Genomic DNA, 25376 nt, shown 5'->3' on the forward strand with positions numbered 1-25376 from the left:
AGCGCGGAGGGGCGGGAGGGAGCGGTGCCTGTGTCCAGTTTCCCGCCGCACGTGCTGTACCTGGTGTAGCAGACGATTCAACACACGTCACAGCGGTGCCAAGAGTCTGCTGCGAAGTGCATCCTGTCCTGCGCACGCGCACACCTCACTTATGAGATTGCGTGGTATAAATTGATGCGGCCGGCCTATGGTGTGGTAGTGTGAGTCTAATGATACTTGGGATATGGTGCTTCCTAAACGGAGAGGTACTCGGTCAATGGACACGTATACCATGGCAACACGTGTCCTCCTCGCCACACTCGCTCTCGCGCTGATGGCAAGGTAAGTCACGTGACCCGCAGAGCAGACGACAGGGTATTGTTTGTTTAGGATTCATAAATGCTCAATTTCAGTGACAGAAACAGGTCATTATGTTATCTCTGACTAAGCATTGACTTGTCACACGTGTTCAAACTGTGCGACGATACCACACGTAGTGTGATCAACCAGTCATTCTCAAAAACATGGACGCATAACAAAACCGAATTTTGTTCACTTTCATGAAAGAGTATTAATTACATGAACATATATAATAAGATCACGGAACAATGTCAAATTGTATGAAATTCAACTTTTTGTCATGTATACCGCTATGAAAATTGCTCTAACACTCCTAGTAGCCAGTCCACTACATACCTCTGTCCTGTTTACAACCAGACACTGTCACAATTTATTAACTCGGCAGGTCAGTTTTGACCGGAGTGTAGATTTATAAAGGGCCTGCAATGTGCCAGTGGTGTACACATACGACCTAGTGTACAGGTCAGGCATTGGTCTGTAGTCTTGTATTTATGTAATATTGTTTTGTGGGGAGCTGTACCTTGGATGAGGAAGTTGATATGTCGGCTGACCAAAGTCTATTTACCTAGTGACTGTTATATTAATAACAAGATCATTCTAGAAAGAGCCATACTTTGCAATTTGTACTGGACCTTTAGATGCATGACTGGTTATAACGATCTCGGCGTTGCGTAAACAGGCGTATTATGATACAAAGTTGACTAATTAGTGTTACACAATGTCTGGCTGTCAGAGCGATATTCAGAGTATAGGTTACCGATGTCCCATGCCAACAATATAATCGTATCCTATATTGTGACGCACATGTCCAACCCGTGATGACCACGTTAGGGACTTTCACACAAGGCACCAACAATACCCTAATTAACCTGAATTATTAAGGGATTTAATATTATGTATGGAATACGAGTGGCGGAATACAATGGATATAGAGGAATTAGGTTCAGTAAGCATGTGTCAGCAAAGCTGTCTCTACAATAGATTAGATGTCAGGAAAAGACGTAATGATTCATAGTGAATTATGGTTAATTTTGGACGGTTACATGAAGGAAGGAAAGAGGAAGGAAAGGATGAACGAAATGTGTGAAATCTTATATTATTTGTTGTGGTTACTTCCTTATGGGGGCGGTGGGGTAGCCCAGTGGTTAAAGCTTTGGCTCGTCACGCCGAAGACCCGGGTTCGAATCCCCACATGGGTACAATGTGTGAAGCCCATTTCTGGTGTCCCCCCGCCGTGATGTTGCTGGAATATTGCTAAAAGCGGCGTAAAACCAAATTCAGTCAGTCAGTCAGTCCTTATCTGTGTCGTGCTATTGTATATGCGCTGTGATAATGCAGGAACATTGCTAGAAGGGGCGTAAAATGATAGTCAATCATTCACCTATTGTAAATAGTCTGTATCCATGTAAGCTCGGAAGGTCCTTACAGCTTACAGTAAAAATAGGCTTTGTATAGTGGGGTTATTACAAGGATCACACATACAAAATATTATTACAGTGAATAAATCGACAAGTAAAGTATTGGGTTTAGGATCTATGAGCTCACTCTACCATAGTACGAAGTTGGTCTCGTCATGGAGGTTTCTTTCTTGAACAAAAGTTGTCATAACTAGAACTGTGTCAATTCGGTTATCTTCGTCACAAGCCTGAAGACTGAGATGCTGAGCGAGGCTGATACTGTCAAATGTATTGATATATGCTACTTGACAAAAGGTTTATCCGATTCTAGCATATAACTGTAGTTAATCTGTGATCGGGTGGCTTGTATGTGTACTTTAGTGTTATGTGTGTAGCAGAACACATGCAGCAGACTCTTTCATGGAACGTTCAACATGTCCTGTAAATAATTTCGTGCCGTCCTTGAGACCATTAAAGCATTTTCGATTACAGAATAGTTTTAAACATTACAGAATAGCTATAAACACGTTATGTCTACAGAGCTACTTATTCAAAACAGTATAAAAGTAGCAGCTGGCGATACTGTGAGTGAGTGAGGTAAATTTAACGCAGATATGAACTGTATTTCAGATATATGACGACGTGTCATCTAGCGCGATATCGATGTAGAAGGAAATCTGAAGTGATTTAGGTCTTAGAGTACTAACACTTTAGTTGAAACCTATGGGCACGGGAACATTGTTGTCGAAGAATCGGATGTGGGATTCGAACCCACTATGATATGATTCTGGCACGTCAAAGGGACGTAATTATGCAGAATAACGCAGAAGACGACAACGTATCCCAGCATCACTATGAAGCAGAACTATTGTAAGTCGGTATAATAGTTGACATTAGTATATTTCGTCGAATTAAACGCTGACTCAGCACAACTGTAAGTACAGGAAACACTTGGAGCAGATTCAAATGTAGATGATTTTAGGAGCTGAATTCCAGTAGTTGGTGTGGTTGTAGAAGCAGTAGATGACGTAACTGGAGTATAGGCAGCGGGTGATGCATCAGGAGAAGACGTTAAAACAGTCGTAGACGTAGTTGTAGTTGTAGAAGTCGTAGAGGACGACACGGTAGATGCTGCAGGAAAGGATAGGGTTAATACGAAAAGAGACGAGAACAGTTGCAGAAGTAGTAGTGGACGTCACAGTAGACGCTGCAACAAAGGCTGTATAAGTAAAAGAAACACTACGGCAGCGGGAGTAGTTGTAGTAGAAGCCGTAGTAGTAGTAGTTGTAGCGAGAACAAGGTGTTCATAATTCGCAGCAATGACGAACAGACACTAAATAAACACGTCGGCGCCGGGCTTGTTTGATAACGGTAAAGACGGGGTGAATTCGGAAACATGCACCCAGCTATTGTTAGCCAGCCGCTCGCACCCTGGTCTTTATAAACACTGGCAGGGGTCTTCTCTCAGCCTCACGGTGCGGAGGATAAGTCAGAGGCGCTGTTTGATAGCAGATCAGGGCCGTGCATGAGGATAGCGTTGGTCCACAGGGAATTGTTCAACATGAAATGTTACGCTTGCAGTTGCCTCACTGGTAATGATGTTAGTGTTACAGAACATCAACCAGAACCAGCCTATCGCTGGGGATTTCAAACGAACACGATGTGGGTGTTTATTTGAACAAAGCGTCCGTAAACATACGTCGATATTATCAAGTTCATCAAACGTTTTGGACAGTCTGGAGCATAATGACAGACAGATTGGTCGGGTGTTGTTGATTATGTTTTACGATATTGTTTACTTGTGGTTTACACTTTAGATGATATGAGTCCTTTAACCGTCTTTGAGGTCTCCTCAGGGAGTACCGTAGTGCGGCCTTCTGAGGTACAAAATGACTATTTCTGGTCGTTGGTGTTAGTTCCATGGACGTCGCCATCTTGACAAATTAACTTTTAATTTTAACCAATGTAAACTGCAGAATTCGCTGTGGAGAGTTGCTTCCCTTGATTGTGTCAGGATCCACTCGTCGTAGTTTCGAAAATATATGATTATGATTCTGTCTGTCAGTACTTTATCGGTGTTCGTGGGTTGGTTTCATATGTTGTTACTCTCACATACCGTGATATACATCAAATATCGTCAGCAAACTCTTAATATAATAATCAGGGTGTGATATGCTCTCCCTGGTGCAGCCAGAGCGTTTTGCCACTGGAGACGTACAGGAAGGTCTCATATCCTCTCCAACCTCCCAGGCGCGGCAAGGCCAGTGTGATGATACAGATTACGGCATAAAACCGATCCTTAGAGAAGACCCACTGGTTATACGGTAAATTACCAAGTCATAAAACAGACATGCTGCTGAGCTTTATCTCCAGGAATACTTAAGATAACGCATCTTTGAAGATTAACCTCCAAATGCAATACCCTGATTAACTATCACGTCATAGCAAGCTAAAACGAACGATTCATCAAGCCTACTTCACGCATGAATATATGACACGTTTTATGGATAAGTTCTTTTTATTCTTTACACGGTTTCAGAGCTAATTCCTGTTTCTTCATCAGGTGAATATTACTTGACGCAGTACAAGATAGCCTTCTCCATGTCTTCATTGGACATCCTCCATTTCGATTCGTAAATCGTCAAATCAAACGATTAGTGCACATAAGGACGTCAATCTCTATAGGGACCATTTATATATCTGTTTATTGAGTTAATATAGGTATTATGATTTAAACAATAATAATTTCACTATAGACTTGTTTAATTATAACATGACCTCATCAAGCTCAGGGTCACGTGCCGCCATATGGCTGGAATATTGCTGAGTGCGGCGTAAAACTAGAGTCATTCACTCCACGTCACGTGGAGGTTGGAATTGGTCTTCAGCAACTCTTGCCTGTCCTAAGAGGCGACTAAGGGGATCGGGTGGTAGGGATCGCTGACTTGGTTAACACATGTCATCATATCCCAGTTGCGTAGAATGATGCTCATGATGTTGATCACTGGATTGTCTGGTCCAATCGCAATCGCATATACAGAGTACAAAACCTTAACAGGAGCGAATGTGAAAAAGAGTGAGTGAGTGTGGTTTTACGCCGCTTTTAGCAATATTCCAGCAATATCACGGCGGGGAACACCAGAAATTGGCCTCACACATTGTACCCATGTGGGGAATCGAACCCGGGCCTTCGGCGTGACGAGCGAACGCATTAACCACCAGGCTACCCCACCGCCCCGAATGTGAAAAAGAGCGAATAATGATTACGCGTTACCAACCACACTGGCGGGAACTCGCTACGTCATGTGCACCTTACACTACGCTGACATCGTACACATAGCCTAAATGGTCAACTTCGGATAAGTCGAACATGGATATAACGAACATTAATCCCAGGAATGGGATAAACATTATTGGCTATTTGAGAAACGATGTTCTTGAGACCGACTTTGGGGCGGTGATGTAGCCAAGTGGTTAAAGTGTTCGCTCGTCACATGGAAGACAGGGTTCGATTCCCATGTGGGTACAATGTGTTAAGTCCATTTCTGGTGTCCCCCGCTGTGATATTGCTGGAATATTGCTAAAACCATACTCACTCATTGCCTTGAACTGACTGTTTATTATTGGGATTACCTGTCTGGACGTTATCGAATATTAGAATTGCGGGGAAAATTAACTCGTCAAATTACCAAACAACACACTCTTTTATGTTTCGTGTTTCATTTGACCCATTTGCTACCATGTAAATATAACTGATTAAGTAGAAAAAATGCACTTATGACTCAATCGTGTCACAGCGGCGTGTTTCAAATAGTTGTTTATGACAATACGCCAGTGTACTAGCTCGCCTTGTTGTTACTGGTGGGTTCCAGTGTTGACAGATATATGAGACCACCCTTACAGTATATCAAACTAGGGGCGGTGGGGTAGCCTAGTGGTTAAAGCGTTGGCTCGTCACGCCGAGGACCCGGGTTCGATTCCCCACATGGGTACAATGTGTGAAGCCAATTTCTCGTGTCCCCCGCCGTGATGTTGCTGGAATATTGCTAAAAGCGGCGTAAAAACAAAACTCAGTCAGTCAGTATATCAAAATATATCATACTGCCCCATGACACGTGTCTTACAGAAATTAGTCAAAAACTTTGAAATTTTATTCATTAAAATAATTTCCAAAGGCACATCATCACAGTAGGAGTGTAATTATAAAATCGGTGTATTTCCATTTCTAATGAATTAACGAAATTCACATCTCCGGTAAAACACTGACGGAAATATGTTAACGGACATGACTTCATATTCAGATCATTAGGACCTGACCAATATCACGTGACCTCGTGCACATGTGTTCCACGAAGACAGGCTGAGCTAACCGATGTACCCAACCTTGGTTTCGTATGTCAAGTACTACACGAGATACACATGAACTCTTAGACCCCAGTGTCGGAGAAACAATGAAAATCTGCCCTAGGTATGCCTTACTTGTTAAGGACGGACCCGGGATGGGACTCGAGGGCTGGGAGAGAACTGTCCAAACTTTGACATTTAATTAACTTAAACGCCTGGTCGTTGCGTCATTCTTCGAATTCGTTTATTTGCGTGATTTCGGAGAATTTATCCCTTTTCGTATTTTTTATGACTCACGTAGTTAAACCGGATCATTAGATTTAAACGAATGCAAAGTGAATAAATATCGAATGTAGGAAATACCGTTAATAAGGTAAAAGCTTCTCACGCCTTTGATAAAATAACAAATATAATGGTGTGTGGGTAAAAGAAGTCTGTCTCACAGTTCCTGAAGCGCATTATTTTCCCTACCGCCAAGCCCTCCCTGCAAGCCCAACGTGAAGCAAGTCAATTTAATGGGATTATTTGTAACTGTCAAAATTTTATATATTCAGAGATTAAGTGTTAGTCGAGGGTTAACGACATATTTCAAGATAATTTCATCGCTCTTGCTTGACAACGGTATAAGAATCTATACCGAAACGTCGCATTATGATATAATAAAGTCGGCATCCATAAAGTATCACACCGTTCTAATTTCTACATCGCAGTTGAATTTGATTCATTTTAAATCATCAGTTGTCATAAAAATCATACTTGAGTCACTGACTCGTTTATGTCTTTTCACAAAATGACTGTTTGTATCAAACGTTGCGAAACGAAAATCGCAAATGAAACCAAACTACGCATGTTTCCGACCAACATTCCCACAGAGGCATTGTTCGTCGCCAACAGTGTGTTATCACAAGCTTTGATGGCGGCTGTGCGTGATGATCCCGTTGTTATGATAAAGCTTTGAAATTAATGATCCTTCATAGAATGGGGTTAGTGTTTGGCCAATTTGTCATCCCTGCTCGCTGACACAGTGCAGCACAACATGGCTAGGAGACGGACGACGTTCGCGGGAGCGTGTGAGCGTTCACTCCGACAGACAACCGCGTAATGGGTTAGGAGCCGTTTCTACTTCAGCCACACCGCCTCCCCGACAGAAAATAAATACGACTCTGAATTTAAAGGCTTCCAAATGATTGTAATAGACTGTTCTAAATACAGAGCTTTGAAGATCTCCAAATGGCACTAGCTTATTCAACCTTCACATTTAGATCTAGGTGTCTATGTGATTACTTTTTGTATTCAGCGAGTAGAAAGATATGACACTCAACAATATTCCCGTTTCTAATAATATGGTGTGTTTTGAGTCGGTGAGTACGGCCTAATTGTCGTGATGAGAAAACGAGATATGTGTTTATTAGCTCAAGAGGGTTAATTATTAAAACCTGGCAGGTGCTTTGGGCTTTTGTAATCAACAAGCTGTTGCGAGCTGCGAGGAAAAGGTCAAATCCCCGATGTCGATAAACACTATAGTATAAACAACTGTTTTGCATTGTAAACTATCAGGTGAATCTACACAATCGCAGGCGCCCCGTTCTCTGAGCGCCTGTTCAGAATACCTTAAGCACCACATTTATTTTTTTGGAGTTTATTTCAGTTTCAACATATGCTAGCCTACTTTACCAATCTTTTTGACATATTATGCTCTATATAAATATATATATGCCGATTTTATTTACATTTTATTAATGTATTTTTGAAAGCTTAATAGCACCAGACTCAAAGGGTCAAAATGTCGAATATAAATATTTCACCCGTTTCTTTGATGCAGTTGATTTATGAGAAAATAGTTTATTTTAAAAATATATTTGAATATATTTTTTATGCAATATTTGTTAAGGCATGTGCTCAGTAGAACTACTCAGCTCCTGGAGAGTGATAGAAAAATGTCGTTATATACACTTAGTAGCACTGTAATAAAGTCCAATTTCCATTTAAACATTTGAATTCTAATTTCAGAAATACGTTTTTACACAGAACCTAAATGTGCACGTTTGATAAAAGTCCTTTCCTTGAATCCAGGGCTACGTCGGGAATGATGGATATTACAGCTTTTGAGTACATTCGGAAGTTCTCGGATCCCCTCGATCTCGGCGAGTGCCCACGGCGGGAGGTTCCGATTAACAACGGCAAGGGAAGTCACGGGCTAGAGCGTCTCCGATGGTAAGTCACCCAACCCATGTACTCGAAATGTGATCTTTTACGTCGTAGGAAGTGGTTAAGAAACACTGACGTCCACATAACGACATTGTCATGGGACGGCGTGACACCACCATTGACTGGGCTCTGTCTCCATAGGCGTTGACAGATTGCAAGGAACTGGTGCGTCAGTTGAAAGGGCGTTACACCTCTTTCTCTTGTCGAATTCTCCATTTGGGTGTTGTCCTTGACCTTGTGCCTGGCCTTCATCCTTTGAAAATAAGGTCAAGGCCAAAAGAAAAAATATACTCGTGGGTGCAATATCCTTCATATTTCATCTTTCTATTCTATTTAGTGTTAATACAGTCGGCAACGTCCCCACTAAATAACACCGGTCTGTAAATGATAGATTGGCTGATTAATGAGCGAGTGAGTATGGATTCACGCCGCTTTTAGCAACAATCAAGACACATCACGGCACCTCACCAGAAATGGTCTTCACGCATCGTAGCCATATATGGGGAATCGAACCCGCGCCGTCAACATGCGAGCCACCCAACCGCACTGGTTGATGATATCAAAACATGCAATCAACATTGTTGATTAGGCTTATATAGCGAGGTATATGTTTGATCGGCTGTGTATTGTGACTATGCACAATTTACTACCATGTGACTGTACTCGAAGACCCTGGTTCGATTCCCCACATGGGTACAATGTGTGAAGCCCATTTCTGGTGCCCCCCGCTGTCATATTGCTGGAATATTCCTGTAAGCGGCATAAAACCAAGAGGCGGATCCAGGATTTTTCAAAATAAAAAGGGGGAATGGGGGTGGTGGTGGTGGTTTCGAACCCCCTGAACACCTCCCACCCCCTGGACCCGCCAATGAAACCACACTCACTCACTCACTGCTTTTGATACACTATCGGGCAAAAGAAAGTAAGCGCATGGAAATTGGTTTTGTGTGACTTGCATTCTCCGATGTTCAGGTTCTTCTCTATGAGTGAGTGAGTTCAGTTTTACGCCGCCTTTAACGACATTCCAGCAAAATTTGGATTTCGGTTACTTTGGTATCCCCCCTTCAATGATTTTCATAGTAGGCCCTAATGGTTAAAATTTGTGAAAATCGTTTCATATCAATTAAGATAAAACTATCGTGAGGTAGAAGGCGACATAACGTGGAGTCTTGCTAGGACTGAAACCCGTAGTTTAATATTTCACCGTAATCTCCGAAAAATAGCCATACGCGTAATCTCCCGAGAAACGTAGCCTGTTATTTAAACAGTAACGGCAGTTGGATCCACCGATAATACGAGTTAAGTTTTTTACCAGAATCGGAGCCTGCCAAAACGAGATGTTCTTTCATTATCTCTCTGTGCCAGATTGATTGCGTTCCAACCGGAAGTCCACGGTCCCGCATCTTGTGTGATATAACACAAGCCAGTGTGAATATCAAATCTAGTTGAGATAAATACCTATTTCTTTATCGAGTTCGTGATTTACTAAGCGTTTCCACAGGGCTGATGGGTCCCCCGTGATACCTCAACCTGCCTGTGTGGTTCGCCAAGGGAGGTACCAACCCACACCTTGCTATCAGAACGAGGCTCTGGCACGGAAGCTTACGCGATAAAACATAGTTCCATTCACTCGGAGACAAAACGGTGTAACGCCAACGTTGTGTAACGCTGCCTTTTGGGACCCCGGAGAAAACTTAGTTCCAAGACGTTTCATAATTATACATCCATTCACGATGTAATGTACACTGCTCCCGTGACATTTGTAGCGCGGATGAATTTACCAGTCATGATAGCGCACTTGTACCCGAGTTTACGCAGGGCTGGCTGAAAGAAGCATGTCACGACACCGACATCAATTGATAATGATTGCATAGGGTGCCGTATTTATACAATTGATTAGCCTAGTGGTTAAAGCTTTCGCTCGTCACGCTGAAGACCCAGGTTCGATTCCCCACATGGGTACAAAGTGTGAAGACCATTTCTGGTGTCCCCCGCCATGATGTTGCTATAAGCCTCGTAACACCATATTCACTCACTCACTCATTAGTCCACCTGGTTATCATTTACAGACCGTTGTGATGGGGGTCAGGTTCGCTGACTTGGTTGATGGATGTAATGGTGACCCTAATTGATGGGTAAAGTGATCGCCTGTCACGTCGAAGACCCGGGTTCGATTCCCCTTGGGTACCATGTATCAAGCTCAGTTCTGGTGTCCCCCGCCGTGATATTGCTGGAATATTGCTAAAAGCGGCGTAAAACTAAACTCAGTCAGTCTGGTGTCCCCGCAATGATATTGCTCTAATATTGCTAAAAGCGGCGTAAAACTCACTTACTCACTCACTCACTCTAACAAGCAACTGTGCAATAGGATAGGATTAACCAATGCTAACATAGTAACGGCTGGGACTTTAAGTTCACAATGTTTTGGCAGCTATTTGGTAATTTTTGTCAGATTCAGTTTTCAAGCATTTACTCTCTCTGTCCCAATGTAACAAGTTCCTGTTAACTCGTAGCATTCATACCTCCTATACTGTAACATAGGTAGTACGAATGCTACTAGAAAAATTACGAGATCTTAGGCGTACGAGAGCTTTGTGAAACGGGGCCCTGGTTCAGGGACGAATTATTCCGAATTTGTGTCGACTGTTTAGTTGTAGGTTGCAGGTCGTAGAATTGATCTCCTGGTCATATAAGTTGTTCTGGGACCCCGGCCATGTTTATTACGAGCTTTACACATCTCTTTTCTTCAAGTGTATTGGTTGGATTTCTCATTTGCTGCATTCCTCGGCGGTTATTTTAGTCCAGATCCACCTTCTCGTAGTAACTCATGTCGACGCAGCTCGCCGCGACACTACAAACCAACGCGCTTTATTTCCAAAGACTGCCATTATTAAAGGCTGTTAGCATCACGCTCTGAAAGCCAAGTCGTGCCATCGCTCATCGTTACCAGAATACGTTGTAGTCCACCGACGCGCAAATGTTTCCGCCATCATGACAAAGATTTACTGTCTTCTACTTAGTACGTATTCAATGTATTATGCACGTGCTCGCGCTCCTTCAGCCTGTTTACAGCCTAATTCCTCCGCCACCCGGTGAGGTTGTAGTTGAGTAGCCAAACAACTCCCATTAACGTCTGGACTCTTTACTTTCGCGGATGTGATATAACCTCCCAAGCTACACCTGATCACTTCCGTATGTCCCTCCGCTCCAGGGGTGGGTTGGTGGGGGGTGGTTGTGGCAACGGGGTGTATTGTTTCCGGTGAATTACGAAGATAGATAAGACGTATGCCAACCGGTTTATGATGAGTGATTCATTTAATTGTCAGATTTTGTCTTTACCAACAAACGGATTTAAGGGAATTGTATTGAGAAATCGTTGATCTATCTGCTATTTAGGATGTGAAGGATTGCAGAGTAATTTCATAGAGATAATGTTGGTTTTGGTGTGTAAGCGCACGAGTAGCGATGTAATTTGGCAGAGGGAAGCGAGTGTTCTCGTACAGTGTCATAAGTAGCGAGCAGGCAACTGTAGTGAAGTTTACTGAAGTTACAGCACACCTAATTTTGAATTACAACACAAGCGCCGGTGTCTTGTGACAGCACAGTGTAGGACCGGATTCAAACCCGAGTGTTTGGCACAACGCCAAGCCGCTATTTATCCGCTGGGCTGTTGTTACCAATCCTTAATGGATAGAAATGGCAAATGGTCATTTTACAGCTACATTGCGCTTTTGGCTCACAAGCAGTATGCAAAATAGCCACTGGCCCGCTAGCCCGTGGCTAGTAAAAATCCAGTCGGGCCAGTAAATCTCCACAGTCACTTGGACGACTGGCTAGTGAATTTTCATGGGGTCATTTTGTACATACATCACTCTCTCTGACTTGTTAAGTTATAACACACTTTTTTGTTATATTATGGCCTGATAAAAAAGATCATCATATTAGCAGCTTAATGATAAAATTTCGGACAAGTGAATTGTTTTGGGCAAGTAACTTTCAGCTAGCCGGACGTGCTAGTAAAATTTGGAAACTATTTCTCACACTGCTCACAAGGCCTGACAGGATAATCTTAAGAGTTAATCTGACGAGAATAAGTCATAAACCTTAGAAAATGTCATAAACTAGGCTTTGATAGATACTCGTTCACGGTGATGGATAGAACGACTGACTGACTGAGTTTGGTTTTACGCCGCTTTTTAGCAATATTCCAGCAACATCACGGCGGGGGACACCAGAAATGGGCTTCACACATTGTGCCCATGTCGGGATTCGAACCCGGGTCTTCGGCGTGACGATCCAACGCTTTAACCATTAGGCTACCCCACCGCCCCGATGGATGGAAACAAATGTGTAGTTTATAACAGCATGAATAGAATGAAACTGAAATGTGTTCAGCGTTACATATCTGGTTTCTGTCCAGTTCTCAAAGGAAATTTGGCAATGTGACATCTCTGACCAGACCCGTCCACAGCAAGAGGAACGCCGCCATCTCCACCCCAAACGACATCATCGCCTACCTCGGTCTCTGTGGGGGAGAAGCGGCGTCTTTCCTTGGTATCCTCAACAACGGGGACTGTGTTGCAGTAAGTACACATGTACTAGAAAGGAGTTGTGAGTGAGTGAGTTTGCGTTAACGTCGCTGTGAACCGTATTTCAGTTATATTACAGTGTGTCTGCTTAATGTGGGATGAAAGTCCGAAGTCATGCAGATCTCAAACGTTCACCACTTACTGAAACAGACGAGCATGGGCATTGTGTTCACAACACACATGTTGTAATATTTGAACTGTTGACACACCCTGCAAACCCCGTCGGATCCAAATATGCTTTGACCAGCTGAGACCTCCGGCTGACCCTGCCGTGCCCAAATTGAACTTGAACTTGAATCCTCCGTCTAATCCCAGCGGATCCAAAATAAACTTGACCATTTTAAACGTCCGTCTAATCTAGGTGGATCCAAAATAAACTTGACCATTCTAAACGACCGTCTAATCTAGGCGGATCCAAAAGAAACTTGAACATTTGAAAGTTCTAATCCAGGCTGATCGAAATGAAGTTTGAACATTTGAAAGTTACACCTAACTACGACGGATCAAAAGCAAGCTTGAACATTTGAAACCTCTGATTAGTAAAGTGTTAATCAACAAACAAACAAAACGTCTTCTACTTTCAGATTGAGATAGCAAGCAAGTTGACGTTCAACGAGAAGACAATGATCCGAGCTTACGTTGAATATTACAGAAAGAGTCTAGACATTTTAGAAAATAACATATGGCCAAGTAACAACATAGAGTCCAAGAATGATGGGAAATACTACCTGAAAAACATCAGCTATGGCACCTTGGAGATAATCATAGTCCAGTTCCGGTTCCGGACGCGGAAGGAGACAATGAAAGCCAAGGAAATTAGTTCACCGAATTCTCTGATGTCCGTTTACATGGAAACCGTACGGAGGGAAGTTGGAACCCTGGCTAACCTACTTGTGAGTCACATGTATACATTCAACGCTGCTCATTCAACTATGCCCAGGATGGTTAACCGAACTGTCGGCCCTGTTTTATGTATCTTTTATTTCTATTTGTTATTTAAAAAATATTAAACTCAGTTTACGAATGTAAGTTATATATAGTTTATGAATCTACGTAGGAGATATTTTCATATACGCAGAACACACTTTGATTTACGTAGAAAATACTTTCATCTACCTAGGAAATATTTTCATGTACGCAGAACACGATCTACGTAGAAAATATTTTCATCTACTTAGGAAATATTTTCATGTACGCAGAACACGATCTACGTAGAAAATACTTTCATCTACATAGGAAATATTTTTATGTACGCAGAACACAGTTTGATCTAAGTAGAAAATACTTTTATATCCCTAGGAAATATTTTCATGTACGCAGAGGTTACTTTTATCTACGTAGAAAATACTTTCATCTACCTAGGAAATATTTTCATCTACGCAGAAGTTACTTTGATCTGAGTAGAGAATATTTTCATCTACGTAGGAGATATTTTCATCTACGTAGAAACTTCATCTAATACGCTTATGTTAGCGACAGTAAGTGTGTTGGATTTTTAAAATACTAGTGTTTGCTTATTTCTGGTCATGAGACCAGAAAATCACCTTTCAGGAAGTTTTATATCACATTTTGTTCCTTTCACTCGACGGATTCGAAACCCCAGTTTTTGTAACTGACCGACCCAAGGAGCCGACACTTTCTTCGTGTTTACTTTAAAGGTAGTCATTGAGTTCTACTCGCCAAACGCTGCATAGAACGAGGCTTACGTCATCGGCTATTTTCTGGGGTTCACATACTTGCAGTGATGATAGCGAGGGAATTTTATTGTTATTTCACCCACCTACCAGTTTACGGCCTTCAGTTCAGTGGCTAAGAAACCGCTCATCCACGAGACTTGGTCTTTCAGATAATCAGACTGTCAACGGCAGGAAAGGGACACTACCACACCAAGACGTTCAAGAGCGGACAGTATGCGCATGCGCTGCGATATGTGCAGATCATGGAGGGTGAAATCAAGCATTTACGTGATGAAATTGACCATGACAAGATTGCGCCTCACCTTCGATACAGCCTCTACCCCTTTGAGACACAGCATAAAGCACGTAAGTATACATGTAGTTGTATACGTCTAGAGTGTTATCATGGCATCTGCCTGACGAAAGAGGTGGGACATATAACTCGCAATGGTGACCATGGGATTGGTTACGTGCTGGTGAACCACGTGCTGTGATTATTTACTAGAACGAAATGTATTTTATGAACGTTTTCAACAATTTTCCGTTTCACTTACACCGAGCAGGATCTGCTGGTTTTCCAATCCGATCCCTAGACGGTAAGGTTGGGTGATTGGTTTCATTGTACCCTGACAAGAAGGTGACCGCCTCCGTGGTGTAGTGGTTAGAGCGTCCGCCCGGAGAGCGGAAGGTCGCGGGTTCGATCCCCGACCGCGTCATACCAAAAGATTTTAAAATATGGTACTTGCTGGTCCCTGCCTGGCGCTCGGCATTAATGGGTACAACAAGGACTGGTCGGCTCGGAGTCAGTATAATATGTCTGAGTGGGGTATTCATGCTTCACTGCGGCATGGTATCTCAGTGGGCTAGCACTATAAAACCAGCTTAAGTCTGGGCTAGTACTAGCAGCCGCACATACACATACACACGCATGCACGTCGTCATATGAGCGAAATATTCTCAAGCACGACGTTAAACCCAATTTCACCTCACCTCACCTGACAAGAAGGTTCATAATAACGGTCCTGTCCTGACTACGTACCTTAGAAGCAGTCGGTACATAGCTAGAGATGAAGGGATATAGACGGGAACGGACACAAAATACCCTGGATGACCGAGGATGATACAGGAGCAAAAATCGCTCGTTTCTTTGTAGGCCGCCCCCATAGTGTAGTGAACAGATTTTGTAACGCTAGGTCAGTGATTGGATTCACGTCCGTGTCGCTCGAAAAACTGTTAAAAGATGGTGTTTGTTGTTTCCCTGTCTTGAGGACAAAACACGTAGACATGAACGTGCCTGCAAAAGCGCAATAACCTTAACCGTGACGTTCACCCAATGTCACCTCTTCTAAATAACGCGGTGTTGTGACACAAGTAAATATTGTGACTACACAATGCAGTTTAGAATGTAAACACTTTCTCAGTAATGCCGCGAAGCCACGTTGGCTGACTGGGTTAGATCGCTGACTTTGTATACTGGCGATTCCAAGAGTTTGGGTTCGAATGCCGGATGCGACTTAACTTAACAAATGTAGTGTAATCTGTACTTTACTGAGAAAGTGCAATTCCAAATAAAACATATGTTATAAACTTAATGTTGATAAAAAATAGTTGTCAAGCTTCGCTCACTCACTAACTCATCACTCGCTAATCTGACACTGTCACACTTGTCTCCAGAGAGTCGACTCGCCCACCGACAGAGCCTCGAGATGTGGGAGAAAACCTCTGTCCTTGAGGTCACCCTCAGACAGTCCACCAAGATCGGGAGAAAAGCATCCAAACGGGTAAGTTATTTTTATTTTCCCAATGTGTGAATTTTGTTTGAATTTCTTCAAACTAAGATGTCAGGTTGATTTTGATCATGTCTGACAAAGGCCACAATTCAGTTTCGCTGTTTCACTGTTTCACATATAACTGGCGATAGTGATAAAGCTGGGATGTTGATAAAAGCAGCAAAACTCCACCCACTCACTCACTCACTCCACTATTCAAGAGGTTGCACCAGCTTTACCTGATTGAGAGATAAGCCCTCCCTACTTACGCAATTAAGCCATTGCCAGCGGCTAAAAGCGTTACTACACAAAGAAAGATTACGTAAATACGTAACGAGAAAACGATGTGTTTATCAAAGGATTCATAAAAGCAATACTTCTGTTGGTACATGGACAATAAAGGTTATACAGTGTTGTGAAGTCGGGGAATAAAACACGATTTACATTCTCTATGAGTTGGCGACAGATTGTTGTATAGCACTGAAATTAATACAAGCGTTCACTTTCGAGTCCGGCGCAGACAAACCATCGATGTGAAACGCAATCGCATGGTCTTTACCGATCCTCACAAGTGAAGATCCGGGTTAGAATTGGTCTTCAGTGGCCCATGCTAATTGCAATATGCATTAAATTCTCTACGAGGGGGTGACAATGCTGTATAGCACTGGCAATGCCATTTATTTGAAACGATAAGTCTGAAAAATCATTTCCGCCGGGGGCATCAGTCATGTCAAAGTACCCACCCTTCACTGTCTTCATTGGCCAGGCTCCTTGACTTGGTTGACACATGTCATCGTATCCTAATTGCGTACATCGATGCTCATGATGTCAATCACTGGATTGTGTGGTCGAGACTCGAACCAGTGAAAGGCTGCATAAATGATATTCAGATATTTTGGGCGGTCATTTTGAAAGAATTACTATTTCCACTCTTCCTCTGTGACTTTGTGTGCTGGCGATTGGGTGCCTGACTTTGAGAGGGTAGGTTCGAATTCCGGATGGGACTCAACCCAACAAAAGTACTAGAAACTCTACTTGACTGAGCAAATGTAATCCCAAATATAACACGTGTTACGTCATAAAAATACTAATTAGAGACACGAATGTGTCAGATTTAGAAATATCTGTGGAATGAAAGGGAATGCCATTTCAAAGCAATGAAAATTTTACAGTTAGTTCCTGCTGGTAAAACGGAAACGTTTTGAACTAAAACCACCTGTTACGATGCAGGTTGTGACCACTGAGTGACGCATCAATTTGAAAAACAGTCACCCAGGTGCAAAACAACTAGTTAAGGCAGATGTTACTTTCTTGAGTACATTATTTTATGTTACATTAAAATTAAAATAAATCTCCTGAAAACTTCAGAAAGGACAGCAGTGAAGATATCAGGTGGCGTATGGGCCATTCAAAACTCCGCACACCACCCTCCAAGGTGTGGAGAAAAGCGCTTCCTGTTGTTGCCGTTTCGTGTTTGCCTGAACAAACATTTAGGCTATCATTTCAGTAAATGGTATATATAAGAATCTCCAAGTGAGTGTGGGTTATCAACCTACATCCTCTGTGGTTGATTCTGATGCAGATAGTTTGACACGTGACCACGCTTGTGATATATAACAGTAGACAGGAAGCCTCATCAGTGCCCCACTTCCAGATAGGCGGGCATATTTCGGGGACTTTATCAAGAAACATTTTCGGGAATTCGCGGTATCTTATCAAATCCCATTTTCGTTTAGGATAACGGGATGGACACAGTTATTCATTGGTCCGAAGCCAGAAAATAGTCTTAACTCGTCACTTTATTCGTAAACATCAAATCTTGCCCTGATGTGTAAGGGGCGGTGGGGTAGCCTAGTGGATAAAGCGTTCGCTCGTCACGCCGAAGGCCCGGGTTCGGTTCCCCACATGGGTACAACTTGTGAAGCCCATTTCTGGTGTCCCCCGCCGTGATATTGCTGGAATATTGCTAAAAACGGCGTAAAGCCATACTCAGCCACCCTGATGTGTAAAAATAATATTTGAGCTTTTGAGGAGGTCCCTAAATACGAATGCACACGAACATGGATGACGTGAGTTTATCTGGAAGACAAAGCATTATTAAATGTCTGAGAGAGCAGGTTCTTGGATCGCTCGTATGTATATCTATTTTAAAGACAGTGTATACACATGTAATTGAAGCGAAAAACCTTTGATTTAATCATTGTAAGTTGGAGAAAGCGTGGGTTTATGGTTTAAATCAGGTTGATAAAGCTGAAACCATTTGCAGGGTGTCTAGACGATAGTAGGTCGTTTCCGAAACATTCACAAAAAAACGGCGAGATTTTTGCAACGTTGATTTCGTCGGGCATCGTGATTGCTTGGCAGTGGGGAAATTGACGCACGGTCGACGCAGAGGGGGGGAGGGTTGGGGGGAAGGATCTGGCGATCTGCCATACCACCTGCTGTACACGAACCGGGAGGGGTCAGTAAGTATTCCCCCTACACACCCGCGTAATAATACGCACATGAAACAGTGCCGTAGAGGTAAACCGCCGGAAGAAGTGATAATTCCGCGATAGGGGCTGATTTTATTCAATGCAAAAAACGCATTTACTGACTGATGCCGGTATAATCTTTGAAGTTATCGACTCACATCTGAGACTGCATTACGTTTGGTAATAAACCACGGTTACATATGGCAAGAAATGGACGAGAAGACGGCTAAATAACATTGGTAGCATCAGATAGCATCGATATCCAGGTACCTCGGCTGCGGAAAATGTAGGGCCCCACGTACGTTCCTCGGCCGCTGATAGGGCCAAGCATTGGGAGATAGAAGTGCAATATAGATAATTTCATCCGATATTTCACCATGGCGTACGTGATTTGAAAGATTGCTGGATACTATAGATGATGAACTACCAGAGATGTCTGTTTAACCACAGAACGTAGTATGTAGACAGAAATGGGAATATTGGCGTGGACGGCTTCTTGAACAGCGTCTGAAAAGATACTCACTCATCCACTGCGTGTGTTGCTTTGTTAGTTTAACGGCGTACTCTGCAAAATTCCAGACGTATGAAGTCTGTAAAGAATCTATGCTCGACTCGACAGGCTGGTGAGGGATATCATGAGCATTGATGTCATCGAGTCTGACCAGGTGGATCCTCTTATATAAACATTGGTTACTGAAGACGAATTCTTACCCGGATCTTCACTGGGTAATGTCGGTAAAGACCATTCGATTGCGTTTCACATCGATGGTTTGTCTGCGCCGGAGTCGGAATTGAACTCGCTGTGGTACTAACTGTACAAAATATGGTAGTGCTACACAATCTGTCGCCAACTCATAGAGAATGTAAATCGTGTTTTATTCCCCGACTTCACAACACTGTATAGCCTTTATTGTCCACAGAAGTATTGCTTTTATGAACCCTTTGATAAACACACCGTTTTCTCGTTACGTATTTACGTGATCTTTCTTTGTGTAGTAACGCTTTTAGCCGCTGGCAATGGCTTAATTGCGTATGTAGGAAGGGCTTATCTCTCACTCAGGGAATAGCTGATGCTAGCCTCGCCATATTGTAACCTGTGTACGGCAGGAACTGTTGCCTTGTTCCACGCCACCCTAAACAGAGATAGTGGCTGGCGCCGGTGAGACACGCTTGTCCTGGGGGTACGGGCGTGTAAACGTATTTGTAAACGAGTTATCGTGCCCTGCCAACACATCCATGTTCTGTGTCTTCACTCAGGTACATGTGTCCTAGAATGATGTTTAGTCTCAGAAATGTAAGTGTATAAAAAGAGGTAAAACCTCATTGGAGCCAGACAAACAATGTTTGGTTTGTAGACTAACGCTAGAACCACGTGGTACCTTTCCGATACTCGCGGCCGCTGTAAACCGTTGGCAAGACTGAGTAGACTAGAGACACGAAGTTCTCCAAACACCGTGGCTAGCACAGTTGATAACAAACATACGTCTAACCCGATACCACGGTTAAGATGAATGGACAACAAACACGCACCGACCCAAACACCATGGCTAGCATGTATAGACTTGAAACACGCACTGACCAACACCATGGCTAGCACAGTAGACTACAAACACGCACCGACCCTAACACTATGGCTAGAACAGTAGACTACAAACACGCACCGACATTAACACTATGGCTAGAACAGTACACTACAAACATGTACCGACCCTAACACCATGGCTATCACAGTAGACTACAAACACGCACCGACCCTAACACAATGGCTAGCACAGTAGACAACAAACACGCACCGACCCTAACACCATGGCTAGCATGTATAGACTTGAAACACGCACTGACTAACACCATGGCCCGCTCGAGTTGACTACAAACATGCACCGACCCAAACACCATGGCTAGCATGTATAGACTTGAAACACACACTGACTAACACCATGGCCCGCTCGAGTTGACTACAAACATGCACCGACCCTAACACCATGGCTAGCATGTATAGACTTGAAACACGCACTGTCTAACACCATGGCCCGCTCGAGTTGACTACAAACATGCACCGACCCAAACACCATGGCTAGCATGTATAGACTTGAAACACGCACTGACTAACACCATGGCCCGCTCGAGTTGACTACAAACATGCACCGACCCTAACACCATGGCTAGCATGTATAGACTTGAAACACGCACTGACTAACACCATGGCCCGCTCGAGTTGACTACAAACATGCACCGACCCTAACACCATGGCTAGCATGTATAGACTTGAAACACGCACTGACTAGAACAGTTGACTACAAACACGCACCGACGTACATTAACACTATGGCCCGCTCGAGTAGACTGCAGACACGCACCGACCCTAACACTGTGGCCCGCTCGAGTAGATTAAAAACACTCGGCCACCCCAACACCATGACCATCTTGACGAGACTACAAACACATTGCTAATAGTATGTCCAGATGGTGTAATCGAGTTAGGATGATCAGCAAAGAAAACAGACATGACGTCACGTGACGCCCCATGGCTTCCCCTGAGCGAGTTGCCAGAAACCGACGTGAGTTAACTATTACCTTAGCAACATCCGCACGTGCTTCCACTCGGGTTATGTACATTTCATTGACAGAATTCCGTATCATATCATCATTGTAACGTAGGTGGCTCTGAAAGAACTATACACCCATCATTTACGGCTTGTCGTAATAGTCGGAGCCCAAACATACACGAACGATGAATCAACGGTATTTTTATAAGCCTACACTGCACATTTCGATGAGCGTGGGTGATCGCTAGAAAACACATCTTTAAACCTTATAACACATGGAACTGTAAGAAAAGCTAATGGTATTATGTACATTTGCGTGCGTTTGATTCTCAATGAATGGAGGTGACCCTCACTTCAGTACTCAGAGCATACTCATGTGACTTCTTGATGAAAGTAACATCGTGTGTACGGGTTCTCAATGTGGTAACAGGCAGGTTCGGTAATAGCACTGGCTCTATTCACAGGCAGGCAAATTGTAGCGCAAATATGGTTGCGTAACAAAGAGAAAATGACCAGTCTTCCCATATGCGAGCGAAGCGAGCAATGGTTGGTGACTTGCTTCCCTCGCTTTGGTTCGAAAAATATTTTTAATATCAAAATAAAATATCCACAGCAAAAATAACTTAGTTTCCGTTCTTGCGGAAACCAAATGGATACTGGGTAATGTAGGTTTCCGCTAGGTTTCAGTATCCGGAAACAGACAATGCGAGTTTCCGCATAGTTTACAAAACTGAAACTAACAAATCTAGGTTTCCGTCAAGTTTCTACAACTGAAACTATCATTATGCCATCGCCATCATGAAAGGTAGACACCCAATTCCTCACAGTTGTGCTCTCAGATCTCCAACCTCATATTTAATAATATATTTAATTCAACATTTTTAAGCGCAAATTGTGGCATGTCAAATCGTTCTTCGCCTCCATTACCCCTGTCAGCGTCCGGTTCAACGGAGTGAAAGAACAAGAATAAGCAGAAATTAAACACAAATATCATATTGTATAATTTCACCATTAAACTGTTGGGATTATTTTTCTCATCTACCGTCGTTATTGTTAGAATTTTCGTAATATTTATTCCACAAAAAACACTTCTGGCGTAACGGGTGAAATGAAAGCATATTTAAATTTAACTCCCCTGTTCCTTCACTCCGTTGAACCGGAAGCTGACAGGGGTAATGGAGGCGAAGAACGATTTGACATGCCACAAGTTGCGCTTAAAATGTTGAATTAAATGTATTGTACGCGAGTAATTATTAAATATGAGGTTGGAAATCTGAGAGCACAACTCTGTGAGGAAATGGGTGTCTACCTTTAATGATGGCGATATTTTACTTTGATATTAAAATATTTATCGGACCGTAGCGAGGGAAGTACGTTGCCAACCTTTGCTCGCTTCGCTCGCATATGGGAAAACTGGTCATTTCTCTTTGTTGCGCAACCCTATTTGCGCTACAATTTGCCTGTGCTCTACTATTCGGTTCTGTACTCTTCACCATTGCCCTATTCTTGTTTACCGCTTGGGATTCCGGGCAGAAACGGCCCCCTCTTCTTTATCTTGTCTCCACTAAGGGTAAATTGAAGAAGAGGTCTTCAGTACCGCGTGTTCCTATCCCTATAGGGATTTCACGCAAACTTGCACCCGGCTGCCCAATGTCAGTTTCCTGGATAATCAGGTACCCGGTACTCCGTGTTCGTGTCCCTGTGGGATTCCGGGCTAAACATGTACCCCATGTTTTTTTCTCATATGGAACTTCGGTACAGGTACTCAGTACCCCGTGTCTGGGAACGTCGGGTGGAACTGGTTCCTTGTAAGGCACGTTGGCTCCTACTGGGGATTTGGGGTAGTACAGGTACCCAGCAGGGGTGGAAATAACTTTAAAATTGCTAGTGTACTCCGGTACAGTGGCACATGTAAAATCACTTGCCCTGATAATTTTTCCACTCTACCGGCCGTTTTCTTGTTCATTTTTTAAATAAACAACATAATTAACATTGGAAAGTCAACTGGACACCGGTACAGTGTGATATGCAAATTTGCTTGCCCGACAGAAAAAAAACACTGGACTCGGACGTCGAGCAATGGGTTATTTCCACCCCTGTACCCAGTACCCCGTGTGTGTCTCCTTGTGTGGATTTAGGGACAAACTGCCGCGAACAGCAACATGTACTTGTTTTTCTCCCCGACAGACTCGTGCTTAAGCTATCAAAGTTATAGGTTTGCTGAACAAAGTCGTGGGAGACCAGTCTGTTGCAGTAATAACGAACACATCTATCGCCCCTCAGTGGATTTGATAACACGATGACATTTCGTCCTACGTTGCCTGTTATATACAGATTTCATGTTTTATCTTTCAGTGCAGGAAAGTACACTCGCAGCTCTGCAAACGGGTTCGGGAGCTGCTACGAACCTTGAAACGTACACAGAGGATGATCCACAGGTCAAGGTCACGATGGATGGAACTGAAGGGGTTTGAAAAGGAGAAGGCGTCGAAGACGTCAACCGACGTCAACAGGTACAGCAACGCCATGAAACGATTGGCTAGACTGGTGAGGAAGTGGTGGAAGACGGAGAAGTTTGAGAGGTTGAAGAGGAGGAAACAGCGAAAAAACCAAACAGGAGTCGAAGGTCGAAACAGGATGCTTCCTCCCAAACTGCCTTAAAACTGACATATGGGTACAGGGTCATGGAACAAGGTCAAGGCCAGCTTGTCATGGCGGAGCTGGCTTCGCTGTGTCAAGTTTGGCAGCAGCTTCCGGTGAAACGTAGCAGTTATGGCGACCCCCGCCAAGATGTAAGTTGCTGCTTTGCCAAATGGAAATTGGAAACATAATCAAGATACATAACGTGTTAGTTTCCTTAAGGTATTTAACATCAGAAATACCCTCCAATCACCGTGAGACAAGCTACAAGTTACGGTGTGACGAGCCGTGGGAAGAAAGTGGTGTGTAGAGTTGACGGCGGGACACGTCAGGGTGTGCTTCCAGTAGGACAAGTGGATGTGATACGTTGGCTTTCGCTGTCCATCAATAGTAATATCCTGTTACAGTTATTCAATTTTATATTAATGTATAATATGATCATTTCTTTAATGCATTATTCTCAGCTATGGTGTATGATTATACGCGTGCTGTATAAAACGTAACGTCAGGTCAAGGTCACGGCAATAGCTTGTACATATTTTATAGAGTGTATGTAAATAATGTATATACTTGTTACTTCGTTTATGGTCGCAAATATTAATAACGCACATCTCCATTACCAGTTAACGGTCAGTTCACACGATGCGGGTCAGTGGGTAGAGACAGTTTTTCGGTCATTCAAATTTTAAATAACGTAAAATTGGTTATGAATAGGTAAAAATATACATACATATCGAACTCTAATAGGGCCATTTTCGGTTGAGACAAGCGCTTTTGTAAATGGTGGAAATTAAGAAATGATATTCCGTTCTTTTTACAGAAATCGTATCTTTACGTTTGATTGTGAAGTCAAAAAAGTAAATATGAAGTTTCGTATTTTACTATTTTATGTACGGTGTTATACAGTAATTCTTTCATCAACAAAAGCCTTAATTTTCGTCACGAGTGAAGTATTTCTTAATATATTTTTCAAGATTCATGTTACACATTATTTTAGTACCAAATAAACTATATTTTCATATTAATATTAAAGGAATATATAATAATTCGCCAAAATTTGTCAACTATTTTCAGTGTGTTTATCTTGCGCTTGTCACAATACCCTTGTATATAGCACGTACGTGACATGCTACCGTGCGACCAATTGCGTCCTGGCCAGTATGGGGACACATACGGGCACCTCAGTAAACTCGTGCTTGGGTGAGGTCCCTGACTGGTCGTTTTAGCTGTGTCAGCAATTTGTTGAACTCATGTAAATAAGTTTGTTGATGATTATATTGATTATATTGATGATAATATATACCTCGTTGTTACTTTTCTGGTTGTAAATAAATAGTTCAGGCTAGTACCTTTCTGTTATCTTCGTATTGCAAATAAATTGCGTAATTTCCTGA

At 42.8% G+C, this 25376-nt stretch overlaps 1 protein-coding gene across 1 annotated transcript; it reads left to right on the forward strand.

Moving 5' to 3' along the window:
• On the forward strand, positions 1 to 25376 carry LOC124256877. The gene is made up of 7 exons (XM_046690846.1): positions 1 to 321; positions 8154 to 8294; positions 12709 to 12871; positions 13462 to 13770; positions 14724 to 14919; positions 16228 to 16334; positions 23698 to 25376. Exons 1-7 carry the CDS (start codon positions 224 to 226, stop codon positions 24001 to 24003), a joined length of 1320 nt encoding a protein of 439 aa, XP_046546802.1. The 5' UTR covers positions 1 to 223; the 3' UTR covers positions 24004 to 25376.

The sequence above is a fragment of the Haliotis rubra genome, unplaced genomic scaffold, assembly GCF_003918875.1.
Source record: "Haliotis rubra isolate DU_JTF1 unplaced genomic scaffold, ASM391887v1 Scf641, whole genome shotgun sequence".
Classification (NCBI taxonomy): Eukaryota; Metazoa; Mollusca; class Gastropoda; order Lepetellida; family Haliotidae; genus Haliotis; species Haliotis rubra.